Genomic DNA, 15,290 nt, shown 5'->3' on the forward strand with positions numbered 1-15,290 from the left:
TCTGATCCCAGATTTTCTGCTTTAAACTGGATTATATGAGTCTGCACTGCCAGATAATCTGGGATAAACAGAAAACCTAGAATCAGATCATGGGATATAGGGCCATGGGATAAAGGGCCCTTCTAAACAGCCATATAGCCCAGAATATCAAGGCAGATAATCCACAATATCTGCTTTCAACTGCATTGTCAGAGTCCACACTGCCATATAAGCCAGTTAAGTGGATTTTATACAGCTGTGTGGAAGGGGGCAAAGCAGCTTACATTTCAATACAATTTTAAATCTACAAATATATGAAACATTACAATAGAACTAAATATCATTGCTATTCTTTAAAGCAGGAGGGGTTTGGGGAAAAGAGATCCTGACATTTGGGAATTGCAGTTCTGAGGATTTATAGTTCACCAGCCATCAAAGAGCATTCTGAGCTCCTCCAAAAATGGATCTGAACCAAACTTGGCATACAGAAGTCCCAGGATCTTCAACAGATTATGGGATTTGCAGTACCTTCAATTGCTTCAGCTCTGTCATCAAAACCACAGGGCTCTCTCCCACTGCCTCGAGGCACAGCTGCTGGGGGAAGCCTCTTTGGAGAGGAGTGCTGGCACAGCCCCCAGGAGAGGCGCACAGTCGCCATGGCATCTGAGCCACCGGGCTGCCCCTCGAGGCAGGGAGCACCCCCGTGGCCACCTCTTCCCCCTGTGCTAACACTTGTGTTGGCTCTCTCCCCCCCGCTCTCTTCCCCCGCGCATTTGCCAATGCTGGGAGGGGGATGGGGCAGGGAGTGCATGCCCAGGGGCCAGTGGAGGGAGCACACTCCCTGCACTGGCCCTCTTCCCACTCGCACTTGCCAATGCCAGGGAGCATCTTTCTCCCGGTGTTTGCAAGTGCGTGGGGAAAAGGGCGGTGCAGGGAGCACACTCCCTGCACTGGCCTTGGATGCGTGCTCCTGGCACCAGTGTAGGAAGCACCCGCCCAGGGGACGCTGACAAGCGTGTGGAGGGAAGAGTGCCGGTGCAGAGGAAGCACGCTCCCTCCATCGTCCCCTGGGCATGCACTTCCTGCACCAACCCAACGCCGGGAGAAGACCAAGAGGTGTGGCGGCCCAGTGCCCCTCGCGGGCCGGATAAATGCCCCTGGGGGACCACGTGTGGCCCGTGGGCCTTAGTTTGGGGACCCCTGATATAGACATTCTCAGTTTATGCAATCTGTTAATACTGCTTCCAAATATTTTCCTTTGCTTCTCACTGGGAGTTACTCTTGAAGCACACATACGATTTCAACATGCAAATAAAATCAAAGTTATACTTTTATTACATGTCACTGCTAAATTGCTATTTAAGAAATCAATAGTTGTTTTCATGACAAAAACAGCGATCACAGCATGCAAACTCTTCTTACCCTTCTATCACTGCCATTTTGTTATCCATGATGGGTGCCAAGCATGCTGCCAACTCTTTTTTGATGTGGCCAACCTGGTCTCCATTTACATTATTTACTTGAACAGCATTCTTGTCATATGGATTATTAGGTTGTCGTTGGAGTGAAACCATTTCATTATTATTGACCTGAAAATTAATTCCAAAATTTAACAGTTAGAAAAACAAAATTATCCTGATTACTGACACATTTATCTTTGAACAATGAATCGTATCACTTTATGTTACTCCTTGAAACAATTGCCTATAATCCATCTAAAAGGGGGAGGCAGTTTCACCAGTTTCCCCTCTCTATCTCATACTATTCCAAAATAACCGCTGAATCATGATAGCATATCTGGAGGTAGAGTAAGCATACCTATCTCTGTGTTCAGCCAACAGAAGCTTCTGTTGGATCAGATCAACAAATACCAATCATACGTGATGTTTAAAAAGTCCAATGTGTTTTATCCCATTAAGCAGGCAAGTGGCAGCATAGCAAATATTTCCTTATTCACAGAGCTGAACTTTTTTTTGGGGGGGGGGGGGGGACTGAAATAATTAAAGGCAGACTAAATTCAACTGTGTATAGAACCTGTTTAAAAAGTTTTGAAAAGATAAATAGAAGGATGGTCATTTAAATACACAAAGTATTAAGAAATATACATTGCATAACCTAAGATTATCAACACAATTTCTGCATTAAACAAGCATGTAACATGAGGGCATTATAATCTTTTTTTAAAAAAACTACAGTATTACATACATCTTCAAATATAGACCAAGCTTAGCTGGATTCACACGTGGAAAATAATTTGTCCTTAATTTGATCCTATTCTTGTCTGAACACACAACATACTTCTTGTTTCAAAGTGAAAGCCTTTTCTTTTGCACTCTTGAGGAATTAGATGCCATTTTACTCTGTACTTTTTAAGGAAATCCAGCTTTGTACATATATGCCCGATGCACATATGTAAATTGGGACTGAGGTGGAATCCAGGAAGGAGTGAGGGAGAATCAGATAGTTAGAAGGTGGAACAGTTTGGTAGATGGTTACCTAGGGCTAATAAACATGGTGTCACATTTTTTAAAATATTCAAGAGTATGCATATGTTAACCACATATTTGAATAACTGATCGTTAGCACAGCTAAAGAAATTGAAGTATCCCTTTCAAAACTAACATTCAATGTATGTATAAGTGGAATGTGTTGAAAGGTCATGGTGAGAAGGATACCAAAGAAGTTTACCTTAGCATCCATGTTCGAGAAGAATGGTGCTATTTTTTCAATTCTGTGCAAGTAGATCTCTGCATATGCGAATATCTGAAGGGATGTCTCCATTACAGAAGCTCTGTGTGCCTTTGGCTGTAACCAGGTATTCTGTTTTATCAGTCTAGCTCTCAATGTTATCAGGTATTATTCCTCCAGTACTTACCACCCCTGTATAGTACCGTAATCCAACTATATTGCCTCTCAGAGTTCCAAATAAAACAGCTGAATCTATGTCTTCATCCGTCACTCCAGTAATATCAACTCCCAAAATGTCTTCTAGGTTGGGATAAAATTCGCGGGTAAAAGGATTGTAATGTCTGTCCCCATACAACTCAGGATCCAGCTCCCAGGAGAAGTTTCTACAGAAAAAAAGGAACAAAACACAAACAAAAATATTTCTAGCAAAGTTGAGAGGCAGTGAGAATCCTGCCTAACATTATTATTATTACTATTATTATCAACTTTATTTGTACCCCGCTAGCATCTCCCGAAGGACTCGATGCGGCTTACAAAGGCCAAGGCCTCAAAACACAACATAACAATACAACACCTAAAGCAAATTAAAAACAGTTAAAGCATATTAACATCACTGGCAATTCATATGAACAAGAACCTAACACATCTTAAGAATCTGACAAGTTAGTGGCCTTTTTCTCATTTCCTCACCTGTACATCTGAACAAGACAAATGTGTAGCCTTTCCATCAAAGATCATATTAACTATGAATTCAGCTAGACATTAAACAGGTCAGTTTCCCCCTTCTCTATCTGTATATGCAAGGGTGAGCAAGTTCTAGCATCACAGATGATGTTGGATTGCTATTCCAATCAGTCTCAATCAATATAATCAATGGCAAAGAATCCCATGAGTTGCAGTTCAAAAATACCTAATGTGACACACATTCTGATCTATAAGTGAAAATAACTGAAAGTTAATCAAGCCTCACTTATTGTTCCAAAAATAAAAAGATCTGTGCTGATTAAGAACTTGGCTCTCAACAAATCGAACTGCCAATATCATGTTTACTTTAGATTTCACCGCACCCATGTTCACACATGTGTGAGAAAAAGAGGCAAAGTATGGGAAATAGAAAGTTCTAAAAGAAAAAACTGTAAGAAAGAGTTATTTGGGTCACTCTCCCAGTGTATAGATCAGGCATGGGCAAACATAGGCCCTCCGGGTTGAAGTTTGCCCATGCCTGGTACAGATGCACACAAAGACAGATTCACAGGGTTTGCCCAAATATGAGACATTCAAAGGCTACAATACTTCTCTAGTTGAGTTCCCCTTTGGAAAGAGGTGAGTGGAGTGTTACTGGGTCTTTGTTTAAAAAAATATTCCTAGATTTACTGGTAGGTACAGGATAGGTTGAAGTAAACAGATTTAATGCTGCAAGAGCTAACTAGAATCTACTGCTTTTATGTTAGACCTCCAGGGAAACAATCAGGTTTCCTAAAATACTATCTGCTCAAACCAAGGCCCCTTCCACATAGCTGTATAAAATCCACATTGAGCTGGATTATCTGGCAGTGAGAACTCAGATATTCCAATTCAAAGCTGGTATTGTGGATTATCTGCCTTGATATTCTGGGTTATATAGCTGTGTGGAAGAACCCCAAGGTATCTTCTTTGATCACACTGCACTCTTCATATTTTTAAACAGCTTGACTTCTTCTCTAATAAGAATAGGATTCAAATCAGTAGTCTCATGCCATCCAAATGGCAGAACATTTTGTTATCTCTAAATGGGGGCTCTTCTTATAAAAATGCAGCGGCTGAGGGGCAAAAAGAAGGGGCCTGAGGCTGTTAGGAATTGTGGGAGTTGAAGTCCAAAATATCTGGTGGTCTGCTTTTTACCCATGCCTGCACTAGTGCCTTTAGGCCAGTGTTTCTCAACCTGGGGGTCGGGACCCCTGGGGGGGTCGCGAGGGGATATCAGAGGGGTCGCCAAAGACCATCAGAAAACACAGTATTTTCTATTGGTCATGGGGGTTCTGTATAGGAGTTTAGCCCAATTCTCTCATTGTTGGAGTTCAGAATGCTCTTCGATTATAGGTGAACTATAAATCCCAGCAACTACAACTCCCAAATGTCAAGGTCTATTTTCTCTAACCTCCTCCAGTATTCACATTTGGGCATGTTGAGTATTCATGCCAAGTTTGGTCCAGATCCATCATTGTTTGAGTCCACAGTGCTCTCTGGATAAAGGTGAACTACAACTTCAAAACTCAAGGTCAATGCCTATCAAACCCTTCCAGTATTTACTGTTGGTCATAGGAGTTCTGTGTGCTAAGACTGGTTCAATTTAGTTGTTGGTGGAGTTCAGAATGTTCTTTGATTGGATGTGAACTATGAATCTCAGCAACTACAACTCCCAAATGACAGCATCAATCTCCCCTTCAATCCCACTAGAATTCAAATGTGGGCATATCAGGCATTTCTGCCGAATTTGGTCCAGTAAATAAAAATACATCCTGCATATCAGATACTTACGTGATGATTCATAACAGCAGCAAAATTACAGTTGTGAAGTCACAACAAAAATGTTATGGTTGGGGGTCACCACAACATGAGAATTGTATTAAGGGGTCACGGCATTAGGGAGGTTGAGAACCACTGCTTTAGGCTCAGAGGAAATTCTGACCTGACAAGACACAGCTCCCTACAACCAGAGGGTAAAAGACACCAAACTCACTGAGGGTGCATCCCCACTGCAGAATTAATGCAGTTCGATACCACTTTTAGCAGCCAAGGATTCAATGCTTAGAGAATGCTGGGAGTTGTAGTTTTACAGCCTACGATACTCCTCAGCCTTGGCCTCTCTTGTACAGATCTCTGGGGTTTTTTTAAAAAAAATAAGTTGAATAGCCATCTGTCAGGAATGCTTTGATGGTGCAGAATGGGGGATGGACTGGATGACCTCTAGGGGTCTCTTCACGTGCGAGGAAGGCCATCTGTCTGGAATGCTTTGATGGTGTACATAGGGGGATGGACTGGATGACCTCTAGGGGTCTCTTCACGTGCGAGGAAGACCATTCCTCACACGCAAGACATGGGAAAGGCCTCCTCTTCCATCAAAGGCGAAGCACCCCTCCCTCCCTCCCACTCTGCACCTGCTCCTCAGTTTCAACCGATTTAATTCCAGTTTTGCCTCACATTCTTCACAGGAGTTAACCCGAAAGAGAAGCCATCGCCAAGTACCCAAAACCACGACGAAAAGGCCCAAACAGCCCCGCTTCAGCCCACCTCAGAAACCCTCGAGCCATGGCGCTCTCTTCCGAAAACGCTGGCGCGGCGCGAAAATCCCCGCCACGTGAACGTCACTGTGTACGCGCCTCGCTGAAAGGCGTCGTTTCTCTTTGGCCGAGGTCACGGATAGACAGTCGCACCCACCAATGGAGAAGCATCTCCATTGAGACTCAAACGAATAAGATGTTGGGGGAGGGACGGCCCAGATTGAGACCAAGGTCTACGCCTCCTCTTTGCTCATTGGTTGTTTCCCACGTCAGTTTGTAAAACTGTTTTATGGCAGTTCAGGGTGCCGTCAGGAAAGGCGGGCCAGATGAGGCTATGACGTCATGCGTGCCCAAAGGAGACGTGAAGAGGGCGGGGCTTCGGGGTTGTTTTCCAATGAGAGGGCCTTTATCTGGAATTTCAAATAACTCCAAAATCTATGTGTGTCCATTAAGGGCCCTTCCACACAGCCATATAATCCAGACTATCAAAGCAGAATAATCCACAATATCTGCTTTGAAGTCAGTTGTATGAGTCCACACTGCTATATAACCCAGTTCAAAGCAGATAATGTATAATCAATTACCAAGCTTGCAAATTCTGTGTTTTGCCTGTTTGTTTGTTTGTTTTTGTTAATACAAATGTCTGGTTGCTGATGACACGATAAATAAATAATGTATGATTTTATACAGCTGTGAGGAAGAGGCCTGAGAGCCCTTCCAGACAGGCCCTATTCCAGGAAGTGATCCTGGGTTTTCTGCTTTACACTGGATTATATGAGTCCACACTACCAGATAATCTGGGATAAACTGAAAAACTGGGATCAGATCCTAGGATATTGGGATTGTCGGGGGTCCCTTCCACACAGCTGAATAAAATCCCACATTATCTGCTTTGAACTGGAATATATGGCGGTATGGACTCAGACAACCCAGTTCAAAGCAGATATTGCGGGATTCTGTACCTTGATATTCTGGGCTGTGGGGAAAGGCCCTGAGTCCACATTGCTATATAATCCAGTTCAATGTGGATTTTATACAGCGGGATTTCTGCCCTAATATCCTGGATTACATGGCCCTGAGTCCACATTGCATATAATCCAGTTCAATGTGGATTTTATACAGCTGTATGGAAGGGGCCTAAGATAATGGCACTTTTGATTCCGATGTATATAACCTTTATTCTACACACCATGTGTAGAAGGTGTGTTGTTGTTTAAAAACTGTACAATTATAAATCTATAAAACAAATATTAAAACAGAATTATATATTATTATATTTATTTATATGCTGCTTTTTCTTTAACAGAAACTCAAAGCAGCAAACAGTGCTTAAACAGGATTGTTGTTGGTTTACCGAGCTGTATGACCATGTTCCAGAAGCATTCTCTCCTGAGGTTTTGCCTGCATCTATGACAGGCATCCTGAGCGCCCTTCCACACAGCCCTATATCCTGGAATATCAAGGCAGAAAATCCCACAATATTCGCATTGAACTGGGTTATCTGAGCCCACACTCAGATCTGGGATTTTCTGCCTTAATATTCTGGGATATAAGGCTGTGTGGAAGGGCCCTCAGAGGCTGTGAGGTCTGTTGGAAACTAGGAAAAGGGGGTTTATATATCTGTGGAAGGTCCAGGATGGGAGAAAGAACTCTTGTCTGTTTGAGGTAGGTGTGAATGTTTCAATTGGCCACCTTCATTAGCATTTAATGACCTTGCAGTTTCAAGGTCTGGCTTCTTACTGCCCGGGGGAATCCTTTGTTGGAAGGTGATTAGCTGGCCCTGATTGTTTCTTGTTTGGAGTTCCCCTGTTTTGAGAGTTGTTCTTCATTTACTGTTGTGATTTTGGAAGTTTTTTTAAATACTGGTTGCCAGATTTTGTTCATTTCCATGCTTTCTTCCTTTCTGTTGAAATTGTCCACATGCTGTGGATTTCAATGGCTTCTCTGTGTAGTCTGACACGATAGTTGTTAGAGTGCTCCAGCATTTCTGTGTTCTCAAAGAATTATTACCAAAACATAAATGAATGATGTGGCTCCAAAGAAAAAGGTGTACCACCATTGTAGAACTAATGCAGTTTGACACCACTTTAGTGCTATGGAACCATGGGAGTTGTAGTTCAGTGAGCCACCAGCACTCCTTGGCACAGAAAGCTAAATACTTAGTAAAACTACAGCTTCCAGGATTGCATAGTCTTGACCCATGGCAGTTCAAGTAGTTTTATGGGCGGTCTCTTCCTTTTCTGGGGGCGTGGCCTAATCCGGAAGAAACGTTCGGGGGGTGGGGTCTGTGGGCTGGGACCTAATGCCATGGAATCTCCTTTTGTGGGCGGTCTCTTCTTTCCCTGGGGGCGTGGCCTAAGACGGAAGCAAAATCCGGGGCGAGGACTGTGGGCTGTGAGCTGGGGCTCAATCCCTCTTTTGTGGGCGGTCTCTTCTTTCCTTGAGGGCGTGGCTTAGTGCCAAAGCGCAGCCCGGGGGCGGGGTCTATGGGCTAATGTAATCAAATCCCTTTTTGTGGGCGGTCTTTTCTCTCTCTGGAGGCGTGGCTTGATGCCAAAGTGCAGCCTGGGGGCGTGGCCTGTGGGCGGGATCTCAATTACAAAGAACCCTTTTGTGGGCGGGCTCTTCTTTCCCTGGGGGCGTGGCCTAACACAGAAGCAAAATCCGAGGGGCGGGGTCTATGGGCTGGGGTTCAATGCCATAGAACCCAATACAATAGAATCCTGTTTTGTGGGCGGTGTCTTCTTTATTTGGGGGCGTGGCCTGACGCGGAAGCACAGTTCGGGGGCGGGGCCTGTGGGCTGGGGCTCAATCCTATAGAACTCAGTGCAATAGAATCCCTCTTTAGTGGGCGGTCTCTTCTTTCCCTGGGGGCGTGGCTTTGTGAGAAAACTAAGCCGGGGCGTGGCCTATGGGCTGGGGCTCAATGCCATATAGAACCTAACGCAATAGAAATCCTCTTGTGTGGGCGGTCTCTTCTTTCCTTGAGGGCGTGGCTTAGTGCCAAAGCGCAGCCCGGGGGCGGGGTCTATGGGCTGGGGCTCAATGCCATATTTAGTTAGTTAGTTAGGCGATCCCTCCCTTTCCGAGGATGATTGTCTTCCAATATTCTTGTGGGTCCGTATGTGGCTGTGGAGCCCTATTCTTGCTCTGCATCTTCTTCCGCAGTGAGGGCATTGGTTTCCAGGTGGGAGGCGGTCCCGGTCGGGGTTGGCTTGACGCGCCTTCCTCCTGGCACGTTTCTCTCTTTCACCCTCCACTCCTGCCTCCTCAAATTCTGCAGCACTGCTGGTCACAGCTGTCCTCCAGCTGGAGCGCTCAAGGGCCAGGGCTTCCCAGTTCTCAGTGCCTATGCCAGAGTTTTTAAGGTTGGCTTTGAGCCCATCTTTAAATCTCTTTTCCTGTCCACCAACATTCCGTTTTCCCTTCTTAAGTTCGGAGTAGAGCAACTGCTTTGGGAGACGGTGGTTGGGCATCCGGACAACGTGGCCGGCCCAGCGGAGTTGATGTTGGAGGACCATCGCTTCAATGCTGGTGGTCTTTGCTTCTTCCAGCACACTGACGTTTGTCCGCTCGTCTTCCCAGGAGATTTGCAGGTTTTTCCGGAGGCAGCGCTGATGGAAAAGTTCCAGGAGTTGCATGTGACGTCTGTAGACAGTCCACGTCTCACAGGCATATAGCAGGGTTGGGAGGACAATAGCTTTATAGACAAGCACCTTGGTCTCCCTACGGATGTCCCGGTCCTCAAACACTCTCTGCTTCATTCTGGAAAATGCTGCACTTGCAGAGCTCAGGCGGTGTTGTATTTCGGCGTCGATGTTGACTTTGGTGGAGAGGTGACTGCCAAGGTAGCGGAAATGGTCAACATTTTCTAATGTTACACCATTAAGCTGTATCACTGGCATTGGAGAGGGGACGGCTGGTGCCTGCTGGAACAGCACTTTGGTTTTCTCAATGTTCAATGACAAGCCGAGCTTCTCGTATGCTTCTGCAAAGGTGTTTAGAGTGGCTTGCTGAATGCCATATAGAACCCAACGCAGTAGAATCCCTCTTTTGTGGGCGGTCTCTTCTTTCCTTGAGGGCGTGGCTTAGTGCCAAAGCGCAGCTCTGGGGCGGGGTCTACGGGCTGGGGCTCAATGCCATAGCACCCAATGCAATGGAATTTCCCTTCTTGGGGGCGTGGCTTGATGCGGAAGCGCTTTGCGGGGGCGGGGCCTGTGGGCTGAGGCTCAATGCTATAGAACCCAATTCAATGGACTCCCTCTTTTGTGGGCGGAGTCTTCTTTCCCTGGGGGCGTGGCCCGACGCGGAAGCGAAGCCCGTGGGCTCACGGCCATAGAAGCCAAGGCGAGGGAGGGAGGGAGGCGCCATGGTGCAGCTGTACAACTTGCACCCGTTCGGGTCTCAGCAAGTGGTGCCCACGAAGCAGGAGCCGGCGCTCTTCTGCTGCTGCGGGCGGGAGGCGCTGCTGGTGGCCTCCTTGCCGGGCGCCTGCCGGGTGGAGGCCTTCGCCGCCGGGCAGCAGGAGCGCTGCGACCCCTTGGGCTCCTTCAACACCTTGGGACGGGTCCTCCGCATGGCCTACGCCGGAGCCGGTGAGCCCCACCCAGCCAGGGCCACTCTTACCTTAGAGGTGGCCCTTGCATTACCTTTTGGGAGGCTGACAGGATTTGCAGTCCATCCCATGGAAGATTGGAGGAGTTTCCTTCTCTGGAGGCATTTAAACAGGGGTTGGATGGCCATCTGCCGGGAGTGCTTTCATTGTGTCACCCTGGGTTGGACTGGATGGCCCTTGGAGTCTAGATTTAAAGCGGAATGCTAACTCTATACCTGCTGGGTGGCTGTGAGTTTTGCGGGCTGTCTGGCCATGTTCCAGAAGCATTCTCTCCTGACGTTTCGCCCACATCAATGGCAGTCATCCTCATAGGTTGTGAGGTCTGTTGGAAACGAGGCATAAAACGGGATGCTAACTCTATACTTTGCAGAGTGGCTGTGAGTTTTCCGGGATGTCTGGCCATGTTCCAGAAGCATTCTCTCCTGACTTTTCGCCCACATCAATGGCAGTCATCCTCATAGGTTGTGAGGTCTGTTGGAAACAAGGCATAAAACGGGATGCTAACTCTATACTTTGCAGAGTGGCTGTGAGTTTTCCGGGCTGCCTGGCCATGTTCCAGAAGCATTCTCTCCAGCCGTTTCGCCCACATCTGTGGCAGGCATCCTCAGAGGTTGTGAGGTCTGTTGGAAACTAGGCATATCTGTGGAATGTCCAAGGTGGGAGAAAGAACTCTGGTCTGTTTGAGGCAGGTGTGAATGTTGCAATTGGCCACCTTGATTAGCATGGAATAGCCTTGCAGTTTCAAAGGCTCGCTGCTTCCTGTTGAGGTCTGTTGGAAACTAGGCAAGTGGAGTTTATGTATCTGTGGAATGTCCAGGGTGTTTAATGCTAATCGAGGTGCTCAATTGCATCAACCAGGCAAGAGTTCTTTCTCCCACCCTGGACATCCCACAGATATAAATCCTCACTTGCCTTGTTTTCAACACACCTCACAAACCCTCTGAGGATGCCTAGCATAGATGTGGGCGAAGCGTGAGGAGAGAATGCTTCTGGAATGTGGCCATACAGCCCAGAAAACTCACATCAACCCAGTGATTCCGGCCATGGAGGCTTTCGACAACACATCTATACTCGAGGCGCTCAAGTGCATCATTCACACTTGCTTGAAACAGACAAGAGTTCTTTCTCCCACGCTGGACATCCCACATATATAAATCCTCACTTGCCTTGTTTTCAACACACCTCACAACCCCTCTGAGGATGCCTAGCATAGATGCAGGAGAAACGTCAGGAGAGAATGCTTCTCGAACTTGGCCATACAGCCCAGAAAACTCACAGCAACTCAGTGATTCCGGCCACTGGACAACACATCTATACCACCTGTCAGGATCCAGTTTCCGTAGCCCTGATTTCGGCGCCGAAAACTAGACTCCTGACACTCCTAGCTGATAACGACCCTGCAGGTGGTGGCCTTGGAGTACAGCGGTTGGCTTGGTGGCGGGAAGCTTTGGCGGGAGTTTGGTGGTTGGCGGGAATGTATGTTTCAAATGTGTAGGAGGGTATATAAGAGGTGGCCTGCAGCCATCCAGCAATTCCGGCTTTTCTGTGTTACAGTATCTGATAGTAAAGTTCTTTGATTGACATGATGCAAGTCTCCTGTCTTCATTGAGCCTAGCCGTCGTGAGCTGACATTAAGCCGGAATTCCTGGCACCATCCTGCAACCGCAGTGAGGTGATATGATGGACGAAGGGAACGAATCCCCTGCAGAGGAGGAAGAAGACACCGTCCTCGGGGCGATGGGAGGAAAACCAACATCGCTTCTGGGTGAGGCTGAAGCAGAACTAGAAAGAGTGACTGCACTCGCTTCATCAACAGCGTTCGCTAACCCTAACGGAGTCACCCAAAGGTGAGTGAGGGGGACCGCAGGGGAAGGCAGCAGCGACATGGACTTTAACTCTCCCCAGAGGCAGGGATGCCTAGAAGAGAGAGTAGCCGCCATGGAAACCACGCTATCCGTGATGTCCCGACTAATGGAGCGCCTGGCCCCTCTGCTGGAGGAACAACCACCCCGCACGGAATCCCCGTGGGATGCCAGTACAGGGAGCAGCCAGATCCTGGGAGCGAGAAGCAAGACCCAAGCGGCACCGAATGAAGGGGGAGACGGTCCGTCCCGGGGAGTGACGATAACCCCGCAACCCCTTCCCATGAGAACCGGAGCAGGACGCGGAGCAGGGCGGATAGAGGCACCATTCGGGCAGCCCGCACCCCCAGTAGGAATGATGCAAGCAGGCACACAAGGAATGCAGTTCCAGCCTTTACAACAGAGAAGGGAGGATCTACGTGCCGAATTCGGAGGGAAGCCTGAAGACCTTGACTTCTTCCTGACACTGGTAAGAGGGTATTTGGAAGATAATGCACATACCTTCAGGTCGGAGGCCAGCCGAGTGAGAATTGTAGGAGCAGCATTGAGGGGAGGCGCAGCAAGCTGGTACGTGCAACTGCACGCTCGACACGATCCATGCCTAGGGTCGGTGAGAGCATTCCTGGCTGCACTAGAGGCACGCTTCCGAGACCCCCTTGAACGCATCAAAGCAAGAGACAAGCTGAGAACGATTACACAAGGGCAGAGGAGCGTATCGGAATTCGCTGAGGAATTCCAGATGCTGGCTGAACGGGTCCCGGATTTGTCTGCCCAGACTAAAGTGGAGATCTTCAAGGAAGGTCTGAGGAAGGAGCTGCTGACATGGGCTCTGCATCGCGACGATCCAGGGACGATCCAGGGCTGGATCCAACTAGCCGGACGAGTGGAGACAACGTTGAGCCAAATTGAGCGACACCGAGGAACTACCATAACATCCAGACCGCAGAGGAGAGAGGACAGGAAGCCATCTGGGGAGCCGCCAAAGAAGGAGCCAGCGAGCAGAGAGAAAAGCCGACAAACCGGATGTTATGTCTGCGGCCGTTTTGGCCACCGAGCCTCCGCATGCTGGCAGCGGAAGGGAGGGGATCTCTCACGGCCGATACCAAAACCAGCGGCCGGGAGGAAAGCAGAGGAATGCTCCCTGCCTGAGAGTCTTAAGGGAACTTTGGTGAGTCAAAGCAATGGGATTATTTCAATTTTCCGTGTGTCCCTACGGGCTAAAAGGCGGGGGAGGGGCATTCATGCAGATGATAAATGAGGTGCTACACCCCTTGTTGTACCGGGGTGTGTTTTGTTATATCGATGACGTAATAATTTTTAATAAGAATGAATCTGAACATTGTCAGTTGGTGAGAGATGTATTACAAAGGCTAAGGGAGGCAAAATTGTTCGCCAAACTAGCCAAATGCGAATTCAATAAGAGGCAGATTGATTTCTTGGGATACAGAATATCCCACAAAGGTATTGCAATGGACCCTACGAAAGTAGAGGATGTGAGGGTCTGGGAGCCACCTACCACACGAAAACAGTTGCAGTCATTCCTGGGATTCGCAAATTTCTATAGGTCATTCATAAAAGATTTTGCCCAGCTGACATTACCCCTTACAGAATTACTCAAAACAAAAGGGAAGGGGGAAACAGCCAAGACACGATCCCCGGGGGCAAAATTAGTGTGGTCAGACGAATGTCAAAAAGCATTCGACCAACTTAAGCAGCGATTCACTGAGGAACCACTTTTAACCCACCCAGATATGGCCAAACAATTCATACTCCATTGCGACGCCTCAGATTGGGCATACGGGGCAGCGCTCATGCAAAGAGACTCTGAAGGAACCTTAAGACCTTGTGGGTTCCTATCCAAAAAGTTTACCGAAACAGAACGAAATTGGCCTATCTGGGAGAAAGAAGCACTGGCCATCATGAAAGCATTAGAGTGTTGGAGACACTTGCTAGAAGGGAGCGGCACCCCATTTGAAGTTTGGACTGATCACAGAAACCTCCAGTACCTTACATCTCCCCGTAAATTGTCTGCCAAGCAAATCAGATGGGCTCAATTCTTCTCACGTTTCCAATTTGAATTAAAATTTCATCAAGGAAAAAGGAATGTCCTCGCAGACACGCTGTCACGTATGCCCCGACAAGAGGGAGGAAGAGAGCGAGCCGCTGAGAGCCTCATATCAGTCCAAAGGGGGAACATGGCCGTAGTAACTAGAGCCCAAGCTGAGCGCAATCGAGAGATAGTGGGAGTAGAAGGTGGAGGGGGAGAGAGTTGGGAAGAAGAATTGAAACAGGCCTATAGAAAGGACGCATGGTTAAAAGATAATGAGAAAAAGGTGGAATGGAAGGGTGGACTGGTGTTTGTGAATAGAAAACCGTACATTCCGGAATCTTTGAGGGGAGAAATGTTGAAGAGATGTCATGATAACAAAAGTGCAGGCCATTTTGGGGTCACCAAAACAACAAAATTGCTGGCAAGGCAATGTTGGTGGCCAGGAATGAGAAGTAACACTAAATCATATGTCTCCCACTGCGAAACGTGCGCTAAGAGCAAAGCCCCCACACAGAAACCCATAGGCCTTTTGCAAAAAGTAACCGAGCCTACGAGACCGTGGAGTTCGATTGCGTTTGATTTTGTTGGGGAACTTCCACCAAGTAAGGGGCAACGTTACATTTGGACCGTCCTAGACCTATTCTCAAAAAATGTACATTTTATTGCACTCCCAAAACTTCCTTCCGCAGAAAAACTAGCGGAATTGTTTATTAAACACATTTACAAGTTACATGGATGTCCGGACCAAGTCATTAGTGACAGGGGAGTCCAATTTACTGCGAGATTTTGGAAAGAGTTCATGAGGTTGCTAGGAGCTGAGAGGACATTGAGCTCGG

General features: G+C 47.4%; 2 protein-coding genes across 5 annotated transcripts in view; one reads left to right on the forward strand and one right to left on the reverse strand.

Moving 5' to 3' along the window:
- Positions 1-6,038, reverse strand: part of HLTF (helicase like transcription factor) — a 28,237-nt gene extending 22,199 nt beyond the window's left edge. For 2 of the 4 annotated variants that reach the window (XM_060767744.2, XM_060767742.2), the window contains exons 1-3: positions 5,893-6,038; positions 2,855-3,050; positions 1,402-1,568 (exon numbers count right to left, since the gene is read on the reverse strand). In XM_060767744.2, coding sequence (XP_060623727.2) covers positions 1,402-1,568; positions 2,855-3,050; positions 5,893-5,957 — 428 coding nt within the window. In that variant the 5' untranslated portion in view covers positions 5,958-6,038. The remainder of the gene's footprint in view (positions 1-1,401; positions 1,569-2,854; positions 3,051-5,892) is intronic. The other 2 variants (XM_067465988.1, XM_060767745.2) reach the window with 1 other exon arrangement.
- A 4,140-nt stretch (positions 6,039-10,178) lies between these two features.
- Positions 10,179-15,290, forward strand: part of HPS3 (HPS3 biogenesis of lysosomal organelles complex 2 subunit 1) — a 37,609-nt gene continuing 32,497 nt past the window's right edge. The window contains exon 1 of the mRNA XM_060767741.2: positions 10,179-10,522. Coding sequence (XP_060623724.2) covers positions 10,297-10,522 — 226 coding nt within the window. The 5' untranslated portion in view covers positions 10,179-10,296. The remainder of the gene's footprint in view (positions 10,523-15,290) is intronic.

This window comes from Anolis sagrei, chromosome 3 (assembly GCF_037176765.1).
Source record: "Anolis sagrei isolate rAnoSag1 chromosome 3, rAnoSag1.mat, whole genome shotgun sequence".
Lineage (NCBI taxonomy): Eukaryota > Metazoa > Chordata > Lepidosauria > Squamata > Dactyloidae > Anolis > Anolis sagrei.